Here is a 10,704-nt window from a genome sequence, read left to right as displayed (position 1 = left end):
ACTTCACCCCCCCCCCCCAAAAAAAAAAAAAATCTGACTGGATGTCTTTGGGATGAATCCAAATTGACAACTATTGTTTGGGTTTAAAGGGTTTTTAAAACAGACTGAAGGACCCCTGACAAAAACCCATCACAAGCCCTTTTGTAGTGCAACAATAAAAGTGCGTGACCCTTCCTTTACGCTTGAATAACCATTCCTGACCTCGACCTTAGGAGGAAACTGTTGAGAACAGTGAAACAGTGGCTAAGGGAAAGAGATATATCGTGTGAGAAACACAATACCTTGAGAAGGAAGCACTTGGAATTCGAGTCAGAAAATAATAGACTGCGATCTAAAATGTCATCCAAGTCAACAAAATAGCCAGAACAGGAGATCTGTGCCTTGTAAACAGAAGTACATACTTTCCATAGTGACAAGGCATCCCCATAACCAGATTGTTGCCAAACAATTATTATACTGAATTTATGAAAATGGGCATTAAAACATCTCACATTCAACGTTGTCTTATATGTGGGTCAATACCATAGTTTAAACTTGTAAATCAAAAGTCAGACTTAAGAGCTAAGATATCAACATGATCCTTATCCCAACAGTTTTTCACAACAACAACAACAACACCGGATCAGAGTTAAACAGGGATGACAACAGATGATTTGTCAATACATACCCTTTCATAAATTGCCCCCACTCATTCCGCCTCCCCAAAAAGCCCCTAAGGCAAATATTTAACTGACAAGGTCCAGACAGGTAGACTAGTTGATTTCTTGGCAGAGCCACTTTCAACCTCAAGCAAAGTAGGCCTCTCAACTAATACCTGCTGCTCTATACTGAAGCTCCATAAATAGCCTTAAAAATATATAGAGACACCCTATATAATGAACAGAGCAGAGATGTTTGCACTGGAAAGGCGAGGACAATCCTGCAGATCTGTAGATGGAAATAAACGCAAAAGACGGAATGGCTTCAAAGGATTTCTCCGATTGTAGGAATGAAAAGCGGCAACTTGCGTAAATAAAACTAAAAAACCAAGAGGAACTGGGCTTACCTTTCTGACATCGGTTGGAGGTCCAGCAGCGGTACTCCTGTTTGTTATTGAAGGTGGTCTGCTGACAAAGCGGGTTATCCTCCATGATGCCAGGACAGACATTGTCACACTCCTTAGCCTTCTTATTCCCGCTCACAATATTGTTAAACTCAGCATCCATAATAAGAGACCAATCCACAGAATCCAAGTAGCAGAGCTCGGGGTTCTTCTCGATACGGATGGCCCCACGGGTGATGTTCCTCAGGTTATACAAGCCGATATCCTTCAGACTGGCCATCTCGTAGACCACCAGGGCATAGTTGTAGAAGAGATTTCGCCCGCGAATGACACTGAGGTTGGGGAAGATCGTGCTCAGGCTGTCCAAGCCGGGAACACGGAACAGCAGTAGGTAATCCGTAATGACAGTCAACTTGGGGAAGCTGAGGGAGCGGAACACCTCCTGGTTCTTGGTCTTGCTGTTGTTGGTATTGATAAGGAGGATCTGCAGGTAGCCCTCAACGACAGTACAGTTCTCCAGAAGCTTGAACTCGCTGATGCCGTTTCGGATATCAATACTGGGACCGCAGACTGGAAGAGACACAGGAATATGTGATCAAAAGGCCTTTTGTTTTGCAAAATGTTCTTGTAAAACAAGCATATTGTCTTTGTTTGGCTTGAAATGAACTATGAAAATAAATGTTTTTTTTTTTTGTAAAAGTAGCTCTCACAAGAAAAAACCTTGATAACCCCTAATATAGCCACTAGTACATCTAAAAATGTAACGGTAATGGTTTTATTTCATTTGAACATGCATCAGATTACAATTGAGTGCATCACATAATCAGTTCACAGTTCCACATGTCCAAAAGGAGTAGGAAGAAGCAAAGCTTATTAAATCCTACCCCTCCATCTGGTGCTTTTACAATCAGTAACTGTTACATTTGTTCACTTCCTGCTTTCCTAATATAGTTTAAGGTTTTTTTAATTTTATTTTTGTCCAGTATCGAAGTACAAGGTGATATGGCCATGCAATGAAATAATGGGTAATCGGTACCATAGTAACTGTCAATATAGTAATATAGCTCTCACAAGAAAAAAACCTTGATGACCCCTAATATAGCCAGTAGCACATCTAAAAAAGTAATGGTAATGGTAATGGTTTTATTTCATTTGAACATGCATCCGATTACAATTGAGTGCATCACATAATCAGTTCACAGTTCCACATGTCCAAAAGGAGTAGGAAGAAGCAAAGCTTATTAAAGCCTACCCCTCCATCTGGTGCTTTTACAATCAGTAACTGTTACATTTGTTCACTTCCTGCTTTCCATAATACAGTTTAAGGTTTTTTTTGTTGTTTTTTTTTGTCACATACCGAAGTACAAGGTGATATGACCATACAATAACAATGGTAATCGGTACCATAGTAACTGTCAATATAGTGATATAGCTCTCACAAGAAAAAACCTTGATGACCCCTAATATAGCCAGTAGTACATCTAAAAATGTACACTGCATGTGTATTGGTATCAGTTTCATTCATGGATTATCAGGATCAGTATCGGCAGTATAAAAACCCTGGTCGGAACATCCCTAATGTTAACACATCCATGTACCCTCAGTATATTATATCAGGATGTAAAGTAGACCCAAGCCGCTTACGAGTCGTCACTTGACACCACGGTGCCTGGGGCGTCCTCTCACACACTCACAAAGGCATTGACAATGAAGACACGATTCATTATTCATGACAAGCTACTCTCCCATTCATTGCCCCATCAATTACCACACATTCCTTCTAATAACATGATTGCCTTTTAATGTTGGATTTTTCAAGTTAGCTGGTTGAACTCAAACACTTTGATCGACGCAACCTGTCATGTTGCCACGGTGTTACAACATGTCTTAAGAATCTGAACCTAGATGTTAACAAGTTTCAGCAAATAATGACACCACAGCCAACTGACAGTGTTTGTAATACTAATTGTGTAAATGCCGGAAGCATTCACAAATATGTTATTGTAGTCTGACATTTTCATCTATTTATTCCTCCTTATTCCTCCTCTTCTTCAGCTGGCTTCCTTATGGGCGTGATTGTAGGCACTGATATACCTTCTGCCCTCCCCCAAGTTCTACCTCTGTTTTTATGTTGCAAGCAATGGCTCGTAAAAAGGGTTTCTTTGGATGTAAGAGAAAGCCACATTTGTTTACAATCACTACATTTCGCAAAAAAAATAAAAATGTTCCATAAGATTAAAATGCCTGTTGTAGGCTCACACCCGCACCGTGTGTCGGCCGTACAGCAAAACGGTAAGAATCTGTTCAGGTTGTAACTTTTTTTCGGGTGCTGCAGACGTCAGACGCCAGAGCATTTTCTGGTCAGTTTAATAATAATAATAAACATGTGAATGGTTGTTTGTCTATATGTGCCCTGTGATTGGCTGGTGACCAGTCCAGGGTGTACCCCGCTTCACACGCGAAGACAGCTGTGATAGGCTCCAACACGCCCGTGACCGTAAGCCGTAGAAAATGAATGAAAAAATAAGTTTTTGGACTTGTCACTTTTGAACAAATGTGCCATTATTATGTTGATTGTGGTAAACTAATTGGTGATTAATCACGTTTTGAATCAATTAAGAATTCAATTTTATGCTTTTTAAAAGAAATTGTGACATGGAATATTCAGTTTCATTTCAAAATTCAATTGATGATTAATTTTCCCCACTATGCATCAAAGCAATTGTGATAGAGAAACTTTATTGATTGCAGACGGATAATCTGTTTGTCCAAACACAAGTAGCAGTTTAAGAGCGCAGCATTCTGGAGGCTAGGTGTTATTTTCTATACATTTACCCCCCCGTTGCATTTAGTTCTCGACTGTTCTGCAGAGCGTTGAAGGTTGAGGCTTCAACAAGCAGTGCAGGAAATGCCTTGACATATGAGCTCCTTGCTTAAACCTGTTATGTTCTTACAGAGGCTTAACGGAGGGGAGCAGCCACTGTCATAGTGTGTCTAAGGAGACAAACAGACATGTTTTCAAACTGGAGTTCATGATCCCACAGTCAGAAAACAGACTCAACATGGTCGTGAGGCAACGTTGGATTATCTGAAGTGGCAAAATAGCAGCTGAATTTGTTTATCTAATATTTATCTCACTGGTTCCATTAAGAATCATGACGCTGCGAAAATAAAAAATAAAAAAAAAAGATGCTGCAATCAAACACGAAACCCCCAGGCTGCAGTCTTTTTTTTTTTCATTAAGAATTTTCTTGCAGGCAGCGTGCGCAGGAGGAAGGAGAGGGAGGAGGAGCGGAGCCACTGGCATACAAAGGCTAATTTGTTTGTTAGTAGAGAAACTCTCAGCCCCCACTTCCTGATGAGGCCATTATTAAAATCAGGGCCAGGCAATGGAGAGGCTTGAGGGTTGCAAGTGGAAGATTTCAGATCCAATCTGAAATCCTAAAAGGCAAAGCTGAAGCAGAAAAAGAAAGTAAAAGCCACCTCGTTCTCCTCATTAGTTAACCACAAGGAATGCCAATCATTTCCTTAAAACGGGGGAATGAGGAGAGTTCTCACCCCAAACTTAAGCCTGCAGGCTGCTTGTGATGGCTGTCGGTGAGTCGCCGCAAGGCCAACAATGCCGGAGCGGCGTCTAGATAGCAAAGCTTTCATTCATCATTACGTAAACAGGAAGAGGTGAAATTGAAGGCAGGCCAAAATGAGCCCCGTCTGCTTTGCTTTGCTCTTCACACTGCTCAGTAAACACGCCTATCTGGCTAGCGGAATAGGATCTTGTCGGCTCATGTTTATGATTGATAAACCTTGGCCCTGTGCGCTCAGTGTCCGTCCCTAAAAAAAAAAACCCACACACACTCTAAAACATGACCCCATTTTGTGACCCAAACCGAGCTTAATGGGCGCCTAATCTGATTTTAATTCGGTAAACAGAGGCTATTTTTAAACGAAATTAGTATCCCTTTCAGCTGACGGCAACACGAGCGTCAAATATAGACTTACAGAGACCGAATGTCGCACTGTTTATCATCATGCCAGTGACAAGAGCATTATGGGAAAACACATAATTGCATCCTTCACCAGGCATGCAGCTGTAAACTACGGCAAGATTAGGAGGGACATTCTTCTCTGCGAGTGTTGAGTTCAAGGGCGCAGTTTCATTTCCGTGCGTCAAAATGCCATCAAGGCTGCGGCAATAATTATTATTGTCTTTATTTCCACGTTTGTAATAAATTTTATTCATTTACCAAAAATGGCACAGAAACGGTAGTAGAATTACAAGTTTGGAGAATAAAATGTAATTTTGTAAGAATATTCATTCATTCATTCATTCATTTTCTACCGCTTATCCTCACGAGGGTCGTGGGGGGTGCTGGAGCCTATCCCAGCTGTCTTTGGGCGAGAGGCGAGGTACACCCTGGACTGGTCGCCAGCCATTCACAGGGCACACATAGACAAACAACCATTCACACTCACATTCATACCTATGGACAATTTGGAATCACCAATTAACCTAGCATGTTTTTGGAATGTGGGAAGAAACCGGAGTACCCGGAGAAAACCCACGCATGCACGGGGAGAACATAAAAACTCCACACACAGATGGCCAAGGGTGGAATTGAACCTCTCCGAGCTGTGAGGTCTGTGCTAACCACTCAACCGCCGTGCAGCCCAGAAGTAATAATATTATGAGAAAAGTTAATTATTATTACTACAAAAAATAATTCAGCAATATAATGACATTAGGGATGACCGATATCGGGCCACCAATAATATCGGCCTGATATCAGCATAAAAATATGATATTGGTAGATATCAGTATCTGATTTTTTTTCCAGTAAGTGAAAACCAATATTTTTTTAAAATGCTGTATATGTGATTTTTTTTTAATCAAAGAACGTCTCGAGCTGCGTGTTACATCATATCTCAGTATTCGCTGAAAGAACGCACCCAGGAAAAGGAAAATAAAGTTAAATTTTGCTAATATTTTATAATTAAGCTCGGTACATGTTTTATATAGATATGTATTTTCTTTTTTAATAAAACTAGACTTATGAATGGCGTATAGAAGGATTTAGATTCTGTTCCACAGATGGCGGTAATGCACACGAAAGCTGCTTGCCAACCGCCAATAAACAACAGAAGAAGAAAACCACCAAGAAGAAAAACGCAACTTTCCATTTGAGTGAGTACAAGATACCTCAATCGGATTGGGGAAAGGAATATTCCACCCCTGTGAATCCGATTATATATTCATTCGGATTGGCACTTTTTCGGAATGAGGTGTATACAAAGGTTACATTCTTTCCGTTTGAGCAAATAACCCAAATGGAATTGGAATATTTGGGTCCATGTATACGCGGCTTGTGAGTAGACAGGGAATCACGGTGATGCGGCGTGTAAAAGCATGTAGACAAACATGTAAACAAACATGGTTGGCTAGCATGTGGGCTTATAAGCTTCCATCTATCCATTTTCTAGATATACCGCCAATATACGCCATACGATGATATAGTGAGTATTTTCAATTGTATACATGTTTGTTAGGTAGATCATTATTCCTCTTCAATTTTGCATCAGATTTACACTGTGCGCCCAGGGCACACACCTCGGAAACATGGGTTTGATTCTCCGCTCAGGCATCTCTGTGTGGAGTGTGCATGCAGTGTGCATGTTTTCCTTCATTGGTATGAATGGTTGTTTGTCTATATGTGCCCTATATGTGGTCTCACCTTGGCCACCATATTGAAACATTGCAGGCTTCGCCACTGCTGCTATACCAACATGAAAATTACCCAACTCCATTTTCTTCCTTGGACTTTTTACATGAGATATGTATATGCCCGTTCGTTGTGAACTTTGTGCATTATTTAAAGATGTTAAACTTATGTTTATATTTATTATGAAACTCAGTGCGTCATCGAGGATCCATCGCATTAATTACATGACTGGATTTCGTTTTGCGGATGCGTCTCGTGCTTGTGCATGCACTTATTGCCTAGTGTGAGAGCGCCCTAGAGAGCACATTCATGAAAGCTTTGGTCATGTCATACTTTGTCGGTTAGCTGTGACAGCCAGCTGACGTCAGCTTGTTACAAAAGCAGAAAAGAATGCTGCGGCCAGAGTCTTCATATTAGCCTAAAACCCGCTCATGGGGATTAGCCTTTCTACCACGTCATTATGTGTGTGATTCTTGACATGTGACAGAAAAAGAAAAGGAAATGGGGGGGATTGACGAGGGGCTGGTTATTGGGCGGTCACATCCCCTCAACACCTGCCACATCAGCTGGCTCTAATCCTCAGCATACTGGAAGTCATCTGACCAGTGGTCTGGTGGGCCACTTCCCCTCAGTGGACCTCACTTCAAACAGTGGGGCTCACATAGCCCATACCAGAAAACTAAATAGTAACACGACACGCACACTCGTCACAACAACTCTCACACACAAAAAATGTCCATCTGTTGGGAGCCAGGAAAAGGGCAGCATACATGCAAGTACTTATAGCTGATTGAGTTTGATCATTCATACTTTTGGTGTGTGAACAGCACCGAAGGAATGGAAGGATCAAGTCAACCCGCAGCTTAGTAGGTAGCGTCAGAGCCGTAACAAAGGTGGACCAGTGTCTGTGTGACAGCAACTTCTACGGCACTGTTGTGTTGAAAACGAATGTCGCTGTCCAACAAGTATATTCTATGGTAATGGTAATGGTTTTATTTCATTTGAACATGCATCAGATTACAATTGAATGCATCACATAATCAGTTCACAGTTCCACATGTCCAAAAGGAGTAGGAAGAAGCAAAGCTTATTAAATCCTACCCCTCCATCTGGTACTTTTACAATCAGTAACTGTTACATTTGTTCACTTCCTGCTTTCCATAATACAGTTTAATGTTTTTTTTTGTTTTTTTTTTTAATAATGCACCTCGTACCGAAGTACGAGGTGATATGACCATACAATGACATAATGGGTACCATAGTAAGTGTCAATATAGTGATATGTATAGCACATCATGACTGGTTCAAGACTCTTCATCCTTGTATTTAGCAAACATCAACTGCTTGTATTGTTTCTTGAATTGGCTCATCGTTGTGCATTGTTTGAGGTACTCTGGTGTTAATTTCAGAACACGGGGCACACGGTGGGGGAGCGGTTAGCATGTAGGCCACGCAGTCAGGAGATCCGGAAGACCTGGGTTCGATTCTCCGCTTGGGGATCTCTGTGTGGAGTTTTCATGTTCTCCAAGTACTCCGGTTTCCTCCCACATTCCAAAAACATGCTAGGTTAATTGTCGACTCCAAATTGTCCATAGGTATGAATGTGAGTGTGAATGGTTGTTGGCTGGCAACCAGTCCAGGGTGTACCCCGCCTCTCACCCAAAGACAGCTTGGAATAGGAATAGGCTCCAGCATACCCGCAACCCGAGTGAGGATAAGCGGCATAGAAAAAAGGATTTCGGGATTCTGTGCTATTCAGGGACCGTGTACACAGTTAGCTTTGCGGCTGTGAAATAAACAGATGAATAAATGCTAGCTCTGCAAATCATATGCACTCTTTGTCTCACAATCTCTGTGTATGAAAGCAGAGTCTGCAACCAGGCCATAATACTGTGCTGTAACGTGCTGCGTTCGAGTGAAGGCAAAAAATCGGCTACTTGAAATAAAGTGTTTAATTAAGCATTGAAAACCTCAGCTGGCAGCCGCAGGAGTCGCCATGGGACAGCGCGAGGCTGCACTGGCGTAAACTAGCCTACTGACACACTTCGACATGCTTGACACGGGCTTGTCACACATGCATGGTAACGCACAAGAAAGACTTCATTTTATGGACTGGTCGCCAGCCAATCACAGGGCACATATAGACAAACAACCATTCACACTCACATTCATACCTATGGACAATTTGGAGTCGCCAATTAACCTAGCATGTTTTTGGAATGTGGGAGGAAACCGGAGTACCCGGAGAAAACCCACACATGCACGGGGAGAACATGCAAACTTGCATGCAACAATGGTGGAATCGAACCCTGGTACCTGGCTAACCACTCGTCTGCCGTGCCGCCCTGGTTCCAGACTCAATTGTGATGATTTAATTTCATTGAAGTAGGATTCCTAATTTATAAATCCAATATTTCCATTGTTAGAACATACTGTTTGTAACATTACTAGAGCCTTACAGACATTATAGTACAGTACCATACATTATAATACACGGTACACTGTAGACGGATCTATATTAGTGGCATTTGAGCCGCCATGATTGCAAACAGGATGACTTAACAACTGACTAAGTATTATTTCAACAATCAGGTTTTCCTTTTCTAAATAAATGAGCGGGAACACGGGCTCATGGAAACAAGACAAAGGACGCCTGTACTCCAATTACCCCCAATGCTACTGTTGACATTGATTTAAAACTACTAACTGTAGATGGTGCCAATTAAATGCTTCACAGTTCACACACACACACACACACACACACCTCTTACAATCAACACAAGCAGGTCTGCTTTCACTGGCTTGTGCCTGGTAGTACCTGTTTTTTTCCCCCAATGGAAACATAACTAGAACCGAGTAGGTACACACAGTGGACAAGAGACATTAAAAGATGTCCATAAAGATGGGCAGCACTATGATCTCATGTAATCTCAACTATAACTCACATTGATATTCCACTGCTGTGTCACATCATTGATTAACAAGCAGCAACAGGAAGGAAAATAAACAGCGTTCACTGAGGCCACTACGGACACTCTATCAGCCGATCTAAAGGCATGGAACTTTGGGAAAGTGGGAAATGTGGGGCAATTATTAGCATGTGGGATGGGACTATCACATTATTAGTGTTTTTTTTTAATTGAACTGATACAGGGCGGCAAGGCCTCAGAGTAGGAGACCAGGGTTCAATTCCACCCTCTCCAGGTACTCCGGTTTCCTCCCACATTCCAAAAAGTCCAAATTGTCCATAGGTATGTGAGTGTGAATGGTTGTTTGTCTATATGTGCCCTGTGATTGGCTGGCGACCAGTCCAGGGTGTACCCCGCCTCTCGGCCAAAAGACAGCTGGGATAGGCTCCAGCGCCCCCACGACCCTCGTGAGGAAAAAGCGGTAGAAAATGAATGAATGAATGAACTGATACACTTGTTGCTCCATGAAGCAAATTTTGAGCTGGGCAGTGAATGCACCATATTACCTGTGTCAAACTCAGGCACAATCTGGCCCACACTGCAATTTTTATCTGGCCCGTTTGGAAAATTGCATTGAGTTAACCCGCCTTACAGACCTTATCAAACAAAGTACTGACAGCGATCTAAGTAAGTTAGCCATTAGCCACTCTGGCATAACCTTGATTTTAAAAGTGGAAACAATATTGTATATAGAACAAAATTCACAACCATATGTACAAAATAACACCCTAAAAAAGCATAAGACAGTCAACTACAGCAAAGCATGCTGGGAAATGTGGAATCTGCACATTCTGCAGCTGCTAACTCATAGATTTTGATGTTTTGGTGTTGATATATAATACAGTTGACAATGACAGCCAACATTCACACAATGTAACAGTCAATGCTTCTCCATGTGCGATAAGCCTATAGATAAATATTATATGAGTAATCCTTTAAAACTGTCTTTTCTTAATTGGCTTTAAGCTTATTTTAC

General features: G+C 41.6%; 1 protein-coding gene across 2 annotated transcripts in view; it reads right to left on the bottom strand.

Moving 5' to 3' along the window:
- The window catches only part of LOC131130723 (insulin-like growth factor 1 receptor), a 71,804-nt gene that overhangs the window by 59,772 nt on the left and 1,328 nt on the right, over window positions 1-10,704 (bottom strand). For both annotated transcript variants that reach the window (XM_058074591.2, XM_058074592.2), the window contains exon 2: window positions 1,046-1,612. In XM_058074591.2, coding sequence (XP_057930574.2) covers window positions 1,046-1,612 — 567 coding nt within the window. The remainder of the gene's footprint in view (window positions 1-1,045; window positions 1,613-10,704) is intronic.

Source organism: Doryrhamphus excisus, linkage group LG1, assembly GCF_037039965.1.
Source record: "Doryrhamphus excisus strain RoL-2023G ecotype Guam linkage group LG1, RoL_Dexc_Guam_v1.1, whole genome shotgun sequence".
NCBI lineage: Eukaryota > Metazoa > Chordata > Actinopteri > Syngnathiformes > Syngnathidae > Doryrhamphus > Doryrhamphus excisus.
Note: the sequence above shows the minus strand (reverse complement) of the source record. Positions and strands in the feature narration are given on the sequence as shown.